This window comes from Bufo bufo, chromosome 7 (assembly GCF_905171765.1).
Source record: "Bufo bufo chromosome 7, aBufBuf1.1, whole genome shotgun sequence".
Lineage (NCBI taxonomy): Eukaryota > Metazoa > Chordata > Amphibia > Anura > Bufonidae > Bufo > Bufo bufo.
Genome location: NC_053395.1, coordinates 1351460 through 1370240, shown reverse-complemented (window position 1 = coordinate 1370240; position 18781 = coordinate 1351460). Strand labels below are relative to the sequence as shown.

Sequence of the window (18781 nt, the reverse complement as noted above, 5' to 3'; positions counted from 1 at the left end):
AAATGGTGAGGAAAAGAAAAATTTGGTTTTTGCAAAGTTTCATTAAATATTTTTTTTAAAATAGTAAAAAGATATATATAAAACTATACAAGTTTGGCATCGCAGGTTGTGTATTGAGCTGCAGACGAGGTACGGACGATTGTTTTCAGCGCACAGTGAACGCCATGATGTGAAAACTCTAAAAACCTTGGCAGAATTTTTTTTTATTTTTTATTTAACCCAACAAAGATTTTTTTTTCTTGTTTTCCAATAAAAGAGAAGGAAAATATAAGCCCCCGTATGACTATGTGAACGGAAAAATAAAAAAGTTGGCTATTGGAACCTGGGGAGGAAAAAACAAAAATGCAAAGCCAAAAATGGGCGTGGCCCTTAAGGGGTTAATAGAGTGAACCCTGCGAGTGCTGTCGGGACGCAGTGTCACAGCCCTTTACTCGTGTCCCAATTTGCCCTCCAGTCATCGGAGTCCAGAAGGTTTCGGTCAGTCACCCAGCCTGCGGCGCACAGCCCTGCAAAACAGAGACATCCCAGTGACAGAGGAGAGAGGCGCGCGCCAGCGCCCGGAGCATGGGGGAGGGGACAGGCCTACCATGATGGAAGTCTGGGAACATGCCGCTGACCAGTCCGTGCGTCTCTGCCAGGATGCCATAGCGGGCGGGATCTGAAGATCACAAGGGATGGAAGGCGTTATTAGGAGACCTGCATCCCCACAGCTTCTCATGATACACGGAACGCAGGGCACATGCCGGGCACGACAGGGCGGGGGTCATTTAATAAGACCTGCCTTTTAGACTGGCGTAGAAAATGGTAAATGAGACGCCCACTATTTCAGACCTGGCGAGAAGTTGCAGATTGCGGCACAACTAATAAATGCCGCTCCCTACGTGTTTCATCACCTTCACTGCTGTAGACCGCGCCGGGTCGGCTGAGCAGTACGCAAACAGCGCATCTTCCTGGAAAGAAGCCGAAACACGCGACAGTGCTGGCGCCATTTCCAAAGCCTAATATTTGGCGCACTGGTGACCATGTACTTCACCCGCATAGCAGTGCCGAGTCTGTACACACCTGAGCTGAAGGTTTTCCTGTGAAGAATCTCAGCATGAACCACGGATCTGATGATGTCAGCGCTGCTCGCCTTCTCATGTAAAACAACCGCAAGGCGGCCTGCAGCAAGACAAGGAGACATCAGAGCGTAAGCCGAGTGCGCGGAGAGTGGGGGTTCTAGTGGGACGGCAGAGCGCCTGCTCACCTGTGTCCCTCCTCCACCCCAGCAGGTAGAGAGAGTCATTGCCTTTCTTTAAGAGTTCCAGCTGTGAGGCGCTGGAGGACAGGAAGAGACAGCCAGTCAGCCACTGCAGAGAGACATCCCTGCACCTACCGGCAGAGACAGCCATACCTGGAGACCACAGCGTTCAGGGCGACGCCAACATCCACTGGGACTTGTGCACCAAGACCTGCACGAAACAACATCATTCATCCTGGTGAGCACCGCGGTCCCTCCTCCCTTCCCCGTCTGGTGTGGCCCCAGGTTTATATGGCCTGTGCTCCTGTCCGGCCTCTACTATCTGCCCAGTGCTTGAGGACCACCTTGTGGACCGTCAAGGTCTCTTCTAGGTTTCCTACCATCCGGGGAGGAGTCTGGGATGTTTTAGGAGGTGACCCGCTCCCTCATCCCAGCCGCTGGCGGCCTAGTTGCTATCCCGCCTGCTCCTCATTGTACAGTGCAGACTGTGGCCCTCAAGCACAGGGCAGCTCCAGCACACAGGCCATATAAACCTGGGGCCACACCTAAATCCCCTCCGGCACCAGACAGGGAAGGGAGGAGGCACCTACACGCTGGCAACAGCATGCACCCCCAGGGTCCTGGCGCCACTACCCACCTGGTAAGAGCAGCTCCTTTGGGTTGGCTTCAGCCGGGCTCAGGACCCGGCCCTCTAGCAGATAATGCTCCAGCACTATGCTAAGTCTTGATTGGTTGAGCGTCTCCATGACAACAGAACGAACAGCGCGATAATTTGCATAAAGGTGCAGACATGTCAGGAGGAGGAAGAGGAGGTAGGTTCCCCTGGAACGTACAGGGCGGCCATATTACAAGAGGTCAGTGAGGGTGGTCTCAGCAGACAGGCAACCCCGCCATGATGTCTGCATTGTAAGGGACTCACCAGATGCCGTCAGACACCATCGGGACGAGGACAAGACTGACAAGGAGTCCGGCCAGATTCACCAGCGTCTCCTGGAAGAGACAAGAAACGACATGCAGGATCTCAGGGTTGGGGGAGGGGCGCGTGGACGCCTCCACCACGACTACATGCTCACCTGGCTCCCATCCTTGGCACACACATCGGCCATGTTGTCTCTCCTGGCTTGGTGCACGGTGAGTGCGGCACGTGTCGCCCCTCCAGCCACTCCCACGATGCACTGAAAGGACCAGAAGTGAAACGCAGCACGCACACACCGCGAAGACAGCCGAAATGAGGCGCAGGTACCTTAAATACTCCGGCAATGCAGACGGTCACAGTAAAGCAGGATGGGAAGACGGGAGCCAAGATCTCCATGAATATGGCCAGGTCATTTAACACGTCGGCAAAGAGCCTGAGAGACAGACGAGTGACAGCTATGGTGGGACCAACACAATCGGCAAAGCAAAAGTGAGAATACGTATGGAAATGCCCGAGAGGCGACATCAGGGGCCGGGCGCTTATTACTACGGACCCTACAACACAGAGCTGAACCTCACTAGTTACCTCCAGCGCTTGGCGTCGCAGTCAAGACGGCTCCTGAGAAGAGAGAAGACATCTCAGTAACGTCACACATACAGCCGCCGCCGCCGCCACGCTCAGAGGCGCATTCTCATACCCCTTCATCCAGGCGAAGAGAATGCGTCCAACCATCCCGGTGCCATCTACACAGCGAGGAGAAGACTGATCAGAAGACAACAACAACTGAGAGGAGGAGAGCGAGAGGAGGATGAGAGACAACATGCACCTCGCAGGATCCAGGTAATGGTCGCTCCTGTCACAGTGGCTGCACTGTCACCAACACCAGATCCTCGGAGGAGAGCATGAGTGGCCAGAGAACCCGTCACACTGCTGGAGAAGGCCTGGAGGTCAAAGAGGGGGAGGGGTCAGCAACCTGAACGGTCACACACGCTATCAGTCACCGGCAGACGTCATCAGTCCACTACAAACTGGGTGTCGGGTCATCAGTCACTCGCAGACGCAACACCCAGAAGCTATCAGTCCACTACAAACACAGCACCCAAACATAATCATTCACAACACCCAGACGTCATCAGTCGCCGGGCAGACCCAACACCCAGACGTCATCAGTCCACTACAAACACAGCACCCAAACATAATCATTCACAACACCCAGACGTCATCAGTCGCCGGGCAGACCTAACACCCAGACGTCAGTCGCCGGGCAGACCCAACACCCAGACGTCATCAGTCCACTACAAACACAGCACCCAAACATAATCATTCACAACACCCAGACGTCATCAGTCGCCGGGCAGACCCAACACCCAGACGTCAGTCAGCGGCAGACGCAACATCCAGACGCTATCAGTCCACTACAAACTGGGTGTCGGGTCATCAGTCACTCGCAGACGCAACACCCAGACGTCATCAGTCACACCAAACAGACGTCATCAGTAGCAACACCCAGACGTCATCAGTCACCCGGCAGACGCAACACCCAGACGTCATCAGTCACACCAAACAGACGTCATCAGTAGCAACACCCAGACGTCATGAGTCCAGTACAAACACAGCACCCAAACATAATCATTCACAACACCCAGACGTCATCAGTCACCTGGCAGACGCAACATCCAGACGCTATCAGTCCACTACAAACTGGGTGCCGGGTCATCAGTCACTCGCAGACCCAACACCCAGACGTCATCAGTCACACCAACCAGACGTCATCAGTAGCAACACCCAGACGTCATCAGTCACCCGGCAGACGCAACACCCAGACGTCATCAGTCCTCTACAAACTGGGTGTCAGATCATCAGTCATCAGTCACTCGCAGACAAAACACCCAGACGTCATCAGTCACACCAACCAGACGTCATCAGTAGCAACACCCAGACGTCATCAGTCACCCGGCAGACGCAACACCCAGACGTCATCAGTCCTCTACAAACTGGGTGTCGGATCATCAGTCACTCGCAGACGCAACACCCAGACGTCATCAGTCCACTACAAACTGGGTGTCGGGTCATCAGTCACTCGCAGACAAAACACCCAGACGTCATCAGTCACACCAACCAGACGTCATCAGTAGCAACACCCAGACGTCATCAGTCACCCGGCAGACGCAACACCCAGACGTCATCAGTCCTCTACAAACTGGGTGTCAGATCATCAGTCACTCGCAGACGCAACACCCAGACGTCATCAGTCCACTACAAACTGGGTGTCGGATCATCAGTCACTCGCAGACGCAACACCCAGACGTCATCAGTCCACTACAAACTGGGTGTCGGATCATCAGTCACTCGCAGACGCAACACCCAGACGTCATCAGTCCACTACAAACTGGGTGTCGGGTCATTAGTCACTCGCAGACGCAACACCCAGAAGCTATCAGTCACCTGGCAGACGGAACATCCAGACGCTATCAGTCCACTACAAACTGGGTGTCGGGTCATCAGTCACTCGCAGACGCAACACCCAGACGTCATCAGTAGCAACACCCAGACGTCATCAGTCCACTACAAACACAGCACCCAAACATAATCATTCACAACACCCAGACGTCATCAGTCGCCGGGCAGACCCAACACCCAGACGTCATCAGTCACCCGGGAGACGCAACATCCAGACGTCATAAGTCACACCAAACAGATGTCATCAGTAGCAACACCCAGACGTCATCAGTCCAGTATAAACACAACACCCAGACGTCATCAGTCACCCGGCAGACGCAACATCCAGACGCTATCAGTCCACTACAAACTGGGTGTCGGGTCATCAGTCACTCGCAGACGGAACACCCAGACATCATAAGTCACACCAAACAGACGTCATCAGTAGCAACACCCAGACGTCATCAGTCGTGGGCAGACCCAACACCCAGACGTCATCGGTCACCAGCAGACGCAACACCCAGACGTCATCAGTCATGGGCAGACGCAACACCCAGACGTCATTGGTGAAAAGCAGACACAACACCCAGACGTCATTGGTCACCAGCAGACACAACACCCAGACGTCAGTCGCACCAACCAGACGTCATCAGTCACAACACACAGGCATCATCAGTCGTGGGCAGACGCAACACCCAGATGTCATCAGTCGCACCAACCAGACGTCATCAGTCCACTACAAACTGGGTGTCGGGTCATTAGTCACTCGCAGACGCAACACCCAGACGTCAGTCGTGGGCAGACGCAACACCCAGATGTCATCAGTCACTCGCAGATGCAACACCCATGCGTCATCAGTCGCACCAACCAGACGTCATCAGTCACCCGCAGATGCAACTCCCAGGCATTATCCGTCACCTGCAGTGTGTCCCAGAGCTGGTATTCCAAGTAATCTTCACTGACGCTGTCTGGAAAACCATGAGGGAGGAACAGACTCTGCAAGAAAATAATGCAGGTGGTCAAGTGACTGAGCTCCTATACAGTGTGAGCAGCACTCTACATGGGCCTGCTGCATTCTAGAATGACCTCTTCAGAGTGCACCCGGGTCAGGGCTAGTGCTCGTGGCTGTGGTAGAAGGAGACGATAACATCCTATGTATCAAAGCTGCCCCCTGAGGTGATGAGTGGCCCTGGAGCAAAGAGCTGCAGAGACAGGACTATTGACTCACCGTGAAGCAGTCCCTCAGTGGGCGGTATTTGTGCGCTGGGTGCGCCCTCTGGCAGCACACAGTCCCGTCATCACATTTTATGTACTTGAGAACGTTGCCTGATCCATAACGCTCTGTGCACACCATAACCGCATCCTCAGGTGACATCGCGGCCTGCATCGAGAAGAGTGGTAAAAGTTATGACCCTTCACACTTGCATCGTGTCCAGCTGCTGGAGCGCTGCGGTCTGACTGGCCACCCCCCACGTGTCTATATGAGCCACGGCCAGGCATTGGAGGAGGTTGGTGTGGTACCTGAAAGTTTGTAAACCCTTCAGAATTGTCTATATTTCTGCATCAACTCTTCATAATGTCAGTCAAATGTATTAGAGTCATAATCCAATATCACAAGTGATGAGAATGTCTGTACAGCGCTGTGGAATATGTCAGTGATATATAAGTGATGAGAATGTCTGTACAGCGCTGTGGAATATGTCAGTGATATATAAGTGATGAGAATGTCTGTACAGCGCTGTGGAATATGTCAGTGATATATAAGGGATGAGAATGTCTGTACAGCTCTGTGGAATATCTCAGTGATATATAAGTGATGAGAATGTCTGTACAGCGCTGTGGAATATGTCAGTGATATATAAGTGATGAGAATGTCTGTACAGCGCTGTGGAATATGTCAGTGATATATAAGTGATGTCTGTACAGCGCTGTGGAATATGTCAGTGATATATAAGTGATGAGAATGTCTGTACAGCGCTGTGGAATATGTCAGTGATATATAAGGGATGAGAATGTCTGTACAGCGCTGTGGAATATGTCAGTGATATATAAGTGATGAGAATGTCTGTACAGCGCTGTGGAATATGTCAGTGATATATAAGTGATGAGAATGTCTGTACAGCGCTGTGGAATATGTCAGTGATATATAAGTGATGAGAATGTCTGTACAGCGCTGTGGAGTATGTCAGTGATATATAAGGGATGAGAAGGTCTGTACAGCGCTGTGGAATATGTCAGTGATATATCAGTGATGAGAATGTCTGTACAGCGCTGTGGAATATGTCAGTGATATATAAGTGATGAGAATGTCTGTACAGGAATATGTCAGTGATATATAAGGGATGAGAAGGTCTGTACAGCGCTGTGGAATATGTCAGTGATATATCAGTGATGAGAATGTCTGTACAGCGCTGTGGAATATGTCAGGGATATATAAGGGATGAGAATGTCTGTACAGCGCTGTGGAATATGTCAGTGATATATAAGTGATGAGAATGTCTGTACAGCGCTGTGGAATATGTCAGTGATATATAAGGGATGAGAATGTCTGTACAGCGCTGTGGAATATGTCAGTGATATATAAGGGATGAGAATGTCTGTACAGCGCTGTGGAATATGTCAGTGATATATAAGGGATGAGAATGTCTGTACAGCGCTGTGGAATATGTCAGTGATATAGAAGTGATGAGAATGTCTGTACAGCGCTGTGGAATATGTCAGTAATATATAAGGGATGAGAATGTCTGTACAGCGCTGTGGAATATGTCAGTGATATATAAGGGATGAGAATGTCTGTACAGCGCTGTGGAATATGTCAGTGATATATAAGGGATGAGAATGTCTGTACAGCGCTGTGGAATATGTCAGTGATATATAAGTGATGAGAATGTCTGTACAGCGCTGTGGAATATGTCAGTGATATATAAGGGATGAGAATGTCTGTACAGCGCTGTGGAATATGTCAGTGATATATAAGTGATGAGAATGTCTGTACAGCGCTGTGGAATATGTCAGTGATATATAAGAGATGAGAATGTCTGTACAGCGCTGTGGAATATGTCAGTGATATATAAGAGATGAGAATGTCTGTACAGCGCTGTGGAATATGTCAGTGATATAGAAGAGATGAGAATGTCTGTACAGCGCTGTGGAATATGTCAGTGATATATAAGAGATGAGAATGTCTGTACAGCGCTGTGGAATATGTCAGTGATATATAAGTGATGGGAATGTCTGTACAGCGCTGTGGAATATGTCAGTGATATATAAGAGATGAGAATGTCTGTACAGCGCTGTGGAATATGTCAGTGATATATAAGAGATGAGAATGTCTGTACAGCGCTGTGGAATATGTCAGTGATATAGAAGAGATGAGAATGTCTGTACAGCGCTGTGGAATATGTCAGTGATATATAAGAGATGAGAATGTCTGTACAGCGCTGTGGAATATGTCAGTGATATATAAGAGATGAGAATGTCTGTACAGCGCTGTGGAATATGTCAGTGATATATAAGAGATGAGAATGTCTGTACAGCGCTGTGGAATATGTCAGTGATATATAAGTGATGAGAATGTCTGTACAGCGCTGTGGAATATGTCAGTGATATATCAGTGATGAGAAGGTCTGTACAGCGCTGTGGAATATGTCAGTGATATATAAGAGATGAGAATGTCTGTACAGCGCTGTGGAATATGTCAGTGATATATCAGTGATGAGAAGGTCTGTACAGCGCTGTGGAATATGTCAGTGATATATAAGGGATGACAATGTCTGTACAGCGCTGTGGAATATGTCAGTGATATATAAGTGATGAGAATGTCTGTACAGCGCTGTGGAATATGTCAGTGATATATAAGTGATGAGAATGTCTGTACAGCGCTGTGGAATATGTCAGTGATATAGAAGAGATGAGAATGTCTGTACAGCGCTGTGGAATATGTCAGTGATATATAAGAGATGAGAATGTCTGTACAGCGCTGTGGAATATGTCAGTGATATATAAGTGATGAGAATGTCTGTACAGCGCTGTGGAATATGTCAGTGATATATAAGTGATGAGAATGGTCACGTGTGGTATTGGGGTTTTAGGAGGGACACTGACTGTACAGTGGCGTTTCCTCTGAACCACTGAACCAATTCCCCCCCCCCCACCACCCCCGGCAGCAGGGCACAGGGAGATGAGCGCTTCCATTGTGGAAGCGCTCATCTCCATAGTCATCTGTATTGCCGTCCTCAGGACAGTGATACAGATGCCTGTGCTCAGGCAGGGGAGGGAGAGGCGTGTCCCTTTCCCTTCCTCTGATAGGCTGCAGGCACTAGTGCCTGCAGCCTATCAGAGGCCGGCGCGATGCCGCCTGAGCCGTACAGCGCGGGACACAGGCCGGAAGAGGCTGCATCGCATCGCTGCCAAGGAGGTAAGTATAAGTGTTCATTTTTTGTTTGATTATGTATACACAATACTTTTACTGGCACATAATGGGGGGGGGCTGTCATTACTGGCACATAATGGGGGGGCTGTCATTACTGGCACATAATGAGGGGGCTGTCATTACTGGCACATAATGAGGGGGCTGTCATTACTGGCACATAATGAGGGGGCTGTCATTACTGGCACATAATGAGGGGGCTGTCATTACTGGCACATAATGGGGGGGCTGTCATTACTGGCACATAATGAGGGGGCTGTCATTACTGGCACATAATGAGGGGGCTGTCATTACTGGCACATAATGAGGGGGCTGTCATTACTGGCACATAATGAGGGGGCTGTCATTACTGGCACATAATGGGGGGGCTGTCATTACTGGCACATAATGAGGGGGCTGTCATTACTGGCACATAATGAGGGGGCTGTCATTACTGGCACATAATGAGGGGGCTGTCATTACTGGCACATAATGAGGGGGCTGTCATTACTGGCACATAATGAGGGGGCTGTCATTACTGGCACATAATGAGGGGGCTGTCATTACTGGCACATAATGAGGGGGCTGTCATTACTGGCACATAATGAGGGGGCTGTCATTACTGGCACATAATGAGGGGGCTGTCATTACTGGCACATAATGAGGGGGCTGTCATTACTGGCACATAATGAGGGGGCTGTCATTACTGGCACATAATGAGGGGGCTGTCATTACTGGCACATAATGAGGGGGCTGTCATTACTGGCACATAATGAGGGGGCTGTCATTACTGGCACATAATGAGGGGGCTGTCATTACTGGCACATAATGGGGGGGCTGTCATTACTGGCACATAATGAGGGGGCTGTCATTACTGGCACATAATGAGGGGGCTGTCATTACTGGCACATAATGAGGGGGCTGTCATTACTGGCACATAATGAGGGGGCTGTCATTACTGGCACATAATGAGGGGGCTGTCATTACTGGCACATAATGAGGGGGCTGTCATTACTGGCACATAATGAGGGGGCTGTCATTACTGGCACATAATGAGGGGGCTGTCATTACTGGCACATAATGAGGGGGCTGTCATTACTGGCACATAATGAGGGGGCTGTCATTACTGGCACATAATGAGGGGGCTGTTATTACTGGCACATAATGGGGGGGCTGTTATTACTGGCACATTGATGGGGGGGGCGCTGTTATTACTGGCACATTATTGGGGGCACTATAGGGGCATCTACTGAGGCCACAAAGAAGGGGTATTTTATATGGGGGCTCTGTACAGTAGAATTTTATACTGGGACACATTATGGTGGGTACTATGGGGAAGGGGGGGAGAGGAGTACTATGGAGTCATCTACGGGGGGCACTAAGAAGGGGTATTTTATACTTGCAAATTAAGGGGGCCACTGAGGGCATCTACTGGGGCATTTTATACTGGTACATTATGGGGGCACTAGAAGGAAGGGGGGAGAGGAGCACTATGGAGGCATTTACTGGGGGCACTATATATGGGGTATTTTAGGTATTTTATACTGGGGGCACTATGGGGACATTAGCTCAACTGGGGGCATTACAAGGGGGTATTTTTTGCATTGTCACATTATAAGGAGAATTATTTCTACTGGGGGGGGACATTATGGTGGGCTTTATTACTCCCCCATGGTATGACCCCCTAGTGGCAGCACCAGCCTCTCCCTGCTCTGCTATCCCTCTGCCCCTTCTCCAAATCCTTATTATGAAATCTTTCTCATTAGGATAAAACACAACATCAGCTCCGCCGAGCCCCCGGCCAAAGTGTGGAAGTGGCGTCCGAGATCCCCAAGGGCCAAGTAACTGTAAGTACAGTATACCGCTACACTGTGCCCCACAATATACAGTATACCGCTACACTGTGCCCCACAATATACAGTATACCTCTACACTGTGCCACACAATATACAGTATACCGCTACACTGTGCCCCACAATATACAGTATACCGCTACACTGTGCCCCACAATATACAGTATACCGCTACACTGTGCCCCACAATATACAGTATACCTCTACACTGTGCCCCACAATATACGGTATACCGCTACACCGTGCCCCACAATATACGGTATACCTCTACACTGTGCCACACAATATACAGTATACCTCTACACTGTGCCACACAATATACAGTATACCGCTACACTGTGCCACACAATATACAGTATACCTCTACACTGTGCCCCACAATATACAGTATACCTCTACACTGTGCCACACAATATACAGTATACCGCTACACTGTGCCACACAATATACAGTATACCTCTACACTGTGCCCCACAATATACAGTATACCTCTACACTGTGCCCCACAATATACAGTATACCTCTACACTGTGCCCCACAATATACAGTATACCTCTACACTGTGCCACACAATATACAGTATACCTCTACACTGTGCCCCACAATATACAGTATACCTCTACACTGTGCCCCACAATATACAGTATACCTCTACACTGTGCCACACAATGTACAGTATACCTCTACACTGTGCCCCACAATATACAGTATACCTCTACACTGTGCCCCACAATATACAGCATACCGCTACACTGTGCCACACAATATACAGTATACCTCTACACTGTGCCCCACAATATACAGTATACCTCTACACTGTTCCCCACAATATACGGTATACCGTTACACTGTGCCCCACAATATAGAGTATACCTCTACACTGTGCCCCACAATATACAGTATACCTCTACACTGTGCCCCACAATATACAGTATACCTCTACACTGTGCCCCACAATATACAGTATACCTCTACACTGTGCCCCACAATATACAGCATACCGCTACACTGTGCCACACAATAAACAGTATACCGCTACACTGTGCCCCACAATATACATTATACATCTACACTGTGCCCCACAATATACAGTATATCTCTACACTGTGCCACACAATATACAGTATACCTCTACACCGTGCCCCACAATATACAGTATACCTCTACACTGTTCCCCACAATATACAGTATACCTCTACACTGTGCCCCACAATATACAGTATACCTCTACACTGTGCCCCACAATATAGAGTATACCTCTACACTGTGCCCCACAATATAGAGTATACCTCTACACTGTGCCACACAATATACAGTATACCTCTACACTGTGCCCCACAATATACAGTATACCTCTACACTGTGCCCCACAATATACAGCATACCGCTACACTGTGCCACACAATAAACAGTATACCGCTACACTGTGCCCCACAATATACATTATACATCTACACTGTGCCCCACAATATACAGTATATCTCTACACTGTGCCACACAATATACAGTATACCTCTACACCGTGCCCCACAATATACAGTATACCTCTACACTGTTCCCCACAATATACAGTATACCTCTACACTGTGCCCCACAATATACAGTATACCTCTACACTGTGCCCCACAATATACAGTATACCTCTACACTGTGCCCCACAATATACAGCATACCGCTGTTAGTGCCCCTCCCGAGAGGAGGCTCTGGATCCGCCAGTGCTCTGAACTCACCTGTCTCTCACTCAAGTGTCCACCGTCAGGTTCAGAGCAGCAGTCATAGGGTTAAGCTAACACATGACCAGAACTATAGTTCCCTATTGGTCCAGTCCGCTTTAAAGAGCAGAAAGTGACGTGGCGCTAACGTGCTGAAATCACGTGGTGTGTAACCGCAGAAACCACGCACAGCGTTTCGTGACGTACACCGGAAAAGGCGGGGCGGATAGCGGAAGTGGTTATAGGGGATGCTGAGCTCCCCTGAACTGAGACGTCGGCAGCTCAAGTTCTGCAATGACGTCACGAGATGAGAATACACGTCATTACCGGAGGAAGCGGCACCTCCTATACCGGTACATCTTTAGGTTGCAGCGTTTGCTACCGGGAGTTAAGTCCGGCTGAGCTCCGCCCACCCTGCTCAGCGCTGTAAACATTAGGAGTCCTCTATCTGAGCGCCAGCCGGGGAGACCAGGGGACGCCCGGGCAGGGGTGGGGCTACAGGGGACCCGTGGCGGGGAATATGACTGAGCGGGTGTGGGTGTACCTGTGGCGGGGACAGTCAGTGAGCGGGTGTACCCCCTGTATCTGCCCCTCTGGGTGACCCCGGTGGATGAGGACCTGTGGCGGGGACAGTCAGTGAGCGGGTGTACCCCCTGTATCTGCCCCTCTGGGTGACCCCGGTGGATGAGGACCTGTGGCGGGGACAGTCAGTGAGCGGGTGTACCCCCTGTATCTGCCCCTCTGGGTGACCCTAGTGGATGAGGACCTGTGGCGGGGACAGTCAGTGAGCGGGTGTACCCCCTGTATCTGCCCCTCTGGGTGACCCTAGTGGATGAGGACCTGTGGCGGGGACAGTCAGTGAGCGGGTGTACCCCCTGTATCTGCCCCTCTGGGTGACCCCGGTGGATGAGGACCTGTGGCGGGGACAGTCAGTGAGCGGGTGTACCCCCTGTATCTGCCCCTCTGGGTGACCCTAGTGGATGAGGACCTGTGGCGGGGACAGTCAGTGAGCGGGTGTACCCCCTGTATCTGCCCCTCTGGGTGACCCCGGTGGATGAGGACCTGTGGCGGGGACAGTCAGTGAGCGGGTGTACCCCCTGTATCTGCCCCTCTGGGTGACCCCGGTGGATGAGGACCTGTGGCGGGGACAGTCAGTGAGCGGGTGTACCCCCTGTATCTGCCCCTCTGGGTGACCCTGGTGGATGAGGACCTGTGGCAGGGACAGTCAGTAAGCGGGTGTACCCCCTGTATCTGCCCCTCTGGGTGACCCCGGTGGATGAGGACCTGTGGCGGGGACAGTCAGTGAGCGGGTGTACCCCCTGTATCTGCCCCTCTGGGTGACCCTGGTGGATGAGGACCTGTGGCGGGGACAGTCAGTGAGCGGGTGTACCCCCTGTATCTGCCCCTCTGGGTGACCCTGGTGGATGAGGACCTGTGGCGGGGACAGTCAGTGAGCGGGTGTACCCCCTGTATCTGCCCCTCTGGGTGACCCTAGTGGATGAGGACCTGTGGCAGGGACAGTCAGTGAGCGGGTGTACCCCCTGTATCTGCTCCTCTGGGTGACCCCGGTGTATGAGGACCTGTGGCGGGGACAGTCAGTGAGCGGGTGTACCCCCTGTATCTGCCCCTCTGGGTGACCCCGGTGGATGAGGACCTGTGGCAGGGACAGTCAGTGAGCGGGTGTACCCCCTGTATCTGCCCCTCTGGGTGACCCCGGTGGATGAGGACCTGTGGCGGGGACAGTCAGTGAGCGGGTGTACCCCCTGTATCTGCTCCTCTGGATGACCCCGGTGGATGAGGACCTGTGGCGGGGACAGTCAGTGAGCGGGTGTACCCCCTGTATCTGCTCCTCTGGGTGACCCTGGTGGATGAGGACCTGTGGCGGGGACAGTCAGTGAGCCGGTGTACCCCCTGTATCTACCCCTCTGGGTGACCCCGGTGTATGAGGACCTGTGGCGGGGACAGTCAGTGAGCGGGTGTACCCCCTGTATCTGCCCCTCTGGGTGACCCCGGTGGATGAGGACCTGTGGCAGGGACAGTCAGTGAGCGGGTGTACCCCCTGTATCTGCCCCTCTGGGTGACCCTGGTGGATGAGGACCTGTGGCAGGGACAGTCAGTGAGCGGGTGTACCCCCTGTATCTGCCCCTCTGGGTGACCCCGGTGGATGAGGACCTGTGGCAGGGACAGTCAGTGAGCGGGTGTACCTCCTGTATCTGCCCCTCTGGGTGACCCCGGTGGATGAGGACCTGTGGCAGGGACAGTCAGTGAGCGGGTGTACCTCCTGTATCTGCCCCTCTGGGTGACCCCGGTGGATGAGGACCTGTGGCAGGGACAGTCAGTGAGCGGGTGTACCCCCTGTATCTGCCCCTCTGGGTGACCCCGGTGGATGAGGACCTGTGGCGGGGACAGTCAGTGAGCGGGTGTACCCCCTGTATCTGCCCCTCTGGGTGACCCCGGTGGATGAGGACCTGTGGCGGGGACAGTCAGTGAGCGGGTGTACCCCCTGTATCTGCCCCTCTGGGTGACCCCGGTGGATGAGGACCTGTGGCGGGGACAGTCAGTGAGCGGGTGTACCCCCTGTATCTGCCCCTCTGGGTGACCCCGGTGGATGAGGACCTGTGGCAGGGACAGTCAGTGAGCGGGTGTACCCCCTGTATCTGCCCCTCTGGGTGACCCTGGTGGATGAGGACCTGTGGCAGGGACAGTCAGTAAGCGGGTGTACCCCCTGTATCTGCCCCTCTGGGTGACCCCGGTGGATGAGGACCTGTGGCGGGGACAGTCAGTGAGCGGGTGTACCCCCTGTATCTGCCCCTCTGGGTGACCCTGGTGGATGAGGACCTGTGGCGGGGACAGTCAGTGAGCGGGTGTACCCCCTGTATCTGCCCCTCTGGGTGACCCTGGTGGATGAGGACCTGTGGCGGGGACAATCAGTGAGCGGGTGTACCCCCTGTATCTGCCCCTCTGGGTGACCCTAGTGGATGAGGACCTGTGGCAGGGACAGTCAGTGAGCGGGTGTACCCCCTGTATCTGCTCCTCTGGGTGACCCCGGTGTATGAGGACCTGTGGCGGGGACAGTCAGTGAGCGGGTGTACCCCCTGTATCTGCCCCTCTGGGTGACCCCGGTGGATGAGGACCTGTGGCAGGGACAGTCAGTGAGCGGGTGTACCCCCTGTATCTGCCCCTCTGGGTGACCCCGGTGGATGAGGACCTGTGGCGGGGACAGTCAGTGAGCGGGTGTACCCCCTGTATCTGCTCCTCTGGATGACCCCGGTGGATGAGGACCTGTGGCGGGGACAGTCAGTGAGCGGGTGTACCCCCTGTATCTGCTCCTCTGGGTGACCCTGGTGGATGAGGACCTGTGGCGGGGACAGTCAGTGAGCCGGTGTACCCCCTGTATCTACCCCTCTGGGTGACCCCGGTGTATGAGGACCTGTGGCGGGGACAGTCAGTGAGCGGGTGTACCCCCTGTATCTGCCCCTCTGGGTGACCCCGGTGGATGAGGACCTGTGGCAGGGACAGTCAGTGAGCGGGTGTACCCCCTGTATCTGCCCCTCTGGGTGACCCTGGTGGATGAGGACCTGTGGCAGGGACAGTCAGTGAGCGGGTGTACCCCCTGTATCTGCCCCTCTGGGTGACCCCGGTGGATGAGGACCTGTGGCAGGGACAGTCAGTGAGCGGGTGTACCTCCTGTATCTGCCCCTCTGGGTGACCCCGGTGGATGAGGACCTGTGGCAGGGACAGTCAGTGAGCGGGTGTACCTCCTGTATCTGCCCCTCTGGGTGACCCCGGTGGATGAGGACCTGTGGCAGGGACAGTCAGTGAGCGGGTGTACCCCCTGTATCTGCTCCTCTGGGTGACCCCGGTGGATGAGGACCTGTGGCGGGGACAGTCAGTGAGCGGGTGTACCCCCTGTATCTGCTCCTCTGGATGACCCCGGTGGATGAGGACCTGTGGCGGGGACAGTCAGTGAGCGGGTGTACCCCCTGTATCTGCCCCTCTGGGTGACCCCGGTGGATGAGGACCTGTGGCAGGGACAGTCAGTGAGCGGGTGTACCCCCTGTATCTGCTCCTCTGGATGACCCCGGTGGATGAGGACCTGTGGCGGGGACAGTCAGTGAGCGGGTGTACCCCCTGTATCTGCTCCTCTGGATGACCCCGGTGGATGAGGACCTGTGGCGGGGACAGTCAGTGAGCGGGTGTACCCCCTGTATCTGCCCCTCTGGGTGACCCCGGTGGATGAGGACCTGTGGCAGGGACAGTCAGTGAGCGGGTGTACCCCCTGTATCTGCCCCTCTGGGTGACCCCGGTGGATGAGGACCTGTGGCAGGGACAGTCAGTGAGCCGGTGTACCCCCTGTATCTACCCCTCTGGGTGACCCCGGTGGATGAGGACCTGTGGCAGGGACAGTCAGTGAGCGGGTGTACCCCCTGTATCTGCCCCTCTGGGTGACCCTGGTGGATGAGGACCTGTGGCAGGGACAGTCAGTGAGCCGGTGTACCCCCTGTATCTACCCCTCTGGGTGACCCCGGTGGATGAGGACCTGTGGCAGGGACAGTCAGTGAGCGGGTGTACCCCCTGTATCTACCCCTCTGGGTGACCCCGGTGGATGAGGACCTGTGGCGGGGACAGTCAGTAAGCGGGTGTACCCCCTGTATCTGCTCTTCTGGGTGACCCCGGTGGATGAGGACCTGTGGCGGGGACAGTCAGTGAGCGGGTGTACCCCCTGTATCTGCCCCTCTGGGTGACCCTGGTGGATGAGGACCTGTGGCAGGGACAGTCAGTGAGCGGGTGTACCCCCTGTATCTGCCCCTCTGGGTGACCCCGGTGGATGAGGACCTGTGGCAGGGACAGTCAGTGAGCGGGTGTACCCCCTGTATCTGCCCCTCTGGGTGACCCCGGTGGATGAGCACCTGTGGCAGGGACAGTCAGTGAGCGGGTGTACCTCCTGTATCTGCCCCTCTGGGTGACCCCGGTGGATGAGGACCTGTGGCGGGGACAGTCAGTGAGCGGGTGTACCCCCTGTATCTGCTCCTCTGGGTGACCCCGGTGTATGAGGACCTGTGGCGGGGACAGTCAGTGAGCGGGTGTACCCCCTGTATCTGCCCCTCTGGGTGACCCCGGTGGATGAGGACCTGTGGCGTGGACAGTCAGTGAGCGGGTGTACCCCCTGTATCTGCCCCTCTGGGTGACCCTGGTGGATGAGGACCTGTGGCGGGGACAGTCAGTGAGCGGGTGTACCCCCTGTATCTGCCCCTCTGGGTGACCCTGGTGGATGAGGACCTGTGGCAGGGACAGTCAGTGAGCGGGTGTACCTCCTGTATCTGCCCCTCTGGGTGACCCCGGTGGATGAGGACCTGTGGCAGGGACAGTCAGTGAGCGGGTGTACCTCCTGTATCTGCCCCTCTGGGTGACCCCGGTGGATGAGGACCTGTGGCAGGGACAGTCAGTGAGCGGGTGTACCCCCTGTATCTGCTCCTCTGGGTGACCCCGGTGGATGAGGACCTGTGGCGGGGACAGTCAGTGAGCGGGTGTACCCCCTGTATCTGCTCCTCTGGATGACCCCGGTGGATGAGGACCTGTGGCGGGGACAGTCAGTGAGCGGGTGTACCCCCTGTATCTGCCCCTCTGGGTGACCCCGGTGGATGAGGACCTGTGGCAGGGACAGTCAGTGAGCGGGTGTACCCCCTGTATCTGCTCCTCTGGATGACCCCGGTGGATGAGGACCTGTGGCGGGGACAGTCAGTGAGCGGGTGTACCCCCTGTATCTGCTCCTCTGGATGACCCCGGTGGATGAGGACCTGTGGCGGGGACAGTCAGTGAGCGGGTGTACCCCCTGTATCTGCCCCTCTGGGTGACCCCGGTGGATGAGGACCTGTGGCAGGGACAGTCAGTGAGCGGGTGTACCCCCTGTATCTGCCCCTCTGGGTGACCCCGGTGGATGAGGACCTGTGGCAGGGACAGTCAGTGAGCCGGTGTACCCCCTGTATCTACCCCTCTGGGTGACCCCGGTGGATGAGGACCTGTGGCAGGGACAGTCAGTGAGCGGGTGTACCCCCTGTATCTGCCCCTCTGGGTGACCCTGGTGGATGAGGACCTGTGGCAGGGACAGTCAGTGAGCCGGTGTACCCCCTGTATCTACCCCTCTGGGTGACCCCGGTGGATGAGGACCTGTGGCAGGGACAGTCAGTGAGCGGGTGTACCCCCTGTATCTAC

At 54.0% G+C, this 18781-nt stretch overlaps 3 protein-coding genes across 7 annotated transcripts in view; 1 reads left to right on the top strand and 2 right to left on the bottom strand.

Annotated features, from left to right (window-relative positions):
• Positions 1–18781, bottom strand: part of LOC121008516 (TBC1 domain family member 10B-like) — a 959042-nt gene that overhangs the window by 345905 nt on the left and 594356 nt on the right. The gene's annotated exons all lie outside the window — the stretch shown is intronic.
• On the bottom strand, positions 232–12630 carry RUSF1 (RUS family member 1). Of its 4 annotated transcripts, none has more exons than XM_040441135.1 (15): positions 12498–12557; positions 5824–5976; positions 5514–5591; positions 2983–3097; positions 2854–2899; positions 2742–2774; positions 2484–2589; positions 2314–2415; positions 2160–2230; positions 1878–2062; positions 1394–1451; positions 1247–1317; positions 1063–1161; positions 587–658; positions 232–506 (listed from the first exon to the last, which is right to left on the bottom strand). In XM_040441135.1, exons 1-15 carry the CDS (start codon positions 12525–12527, stop codon positions 418–420), a joined length of 1308 nt encoding a protein of 435 aa, XP_040297069.1. In that variant the 5' UTR covers positions 12528–12557; the 3' UTR covers positions 232–417. The 4 variants fall into 4 exon arrangements, with proteins under 4 accessions (XP_040297069.1, XP_040297070.1, XP_040297071.1 ...); XM_040441136.1 differs by lacking the exon at positions 12498–12557 and adding an exon at positions 12587–12630 and having other exon boundaries at positions 233–506; XM_040441137.1 differs by lacking the exon at positions 12498–12557 and adding an exon at positions 12274–12279 and having other exon boundaries at positions 233–506.
• Positions 10833–18781, top strand: part of PRR14 (proline rich 14) — a 21595-nt gene continuing 13646 nt past the window's right edge. The window contains exon 1 of one of the 2 annotated variants that reach the window (XM_040441131.1): positions 10833–10850. Coding sequence is in view for 1 of the 2 variants with exons in the window: in XM_040441130.1 (XP_040297064.1) it covers positions 12863–12921 (59 nt within the window). In the remaining variant the exon portion in view is untranslated. Of the gene's footprint in view, positions 10851–12781; positions 12922–18781 lie in introns of those variants that run through there. The other variant, XM_040441130.1, reaches the window with a different exon arrangement.

What these genes read in the sequence shown, in the direction of transcription:
- RUSF1 (XM_040441135.1), bottom strand. Translation starts at nt 12,527, where the DNA reads ATGCTGTATATTGTGGGGCACAGTGTAGAG. An exon ending in ATGGTGTCTGACGGCATCTG is followed by an intron (nt 2,063 to 2,159) that starts GTGAGTCCCTTA and finishes TGTACGTTCCAG; the next exon opens with GGGAACCTACCTCCTCTTCC. An exon ending in GGGGTGGAGGAGGGACACAG is followed by an intron (nt 1,162 to 1,246) that starts GTGAGCAGGCGC and finishes GTCTTGCTGCAG; the next exon opens with GCCGCCTTGCGGTTGTTTTA.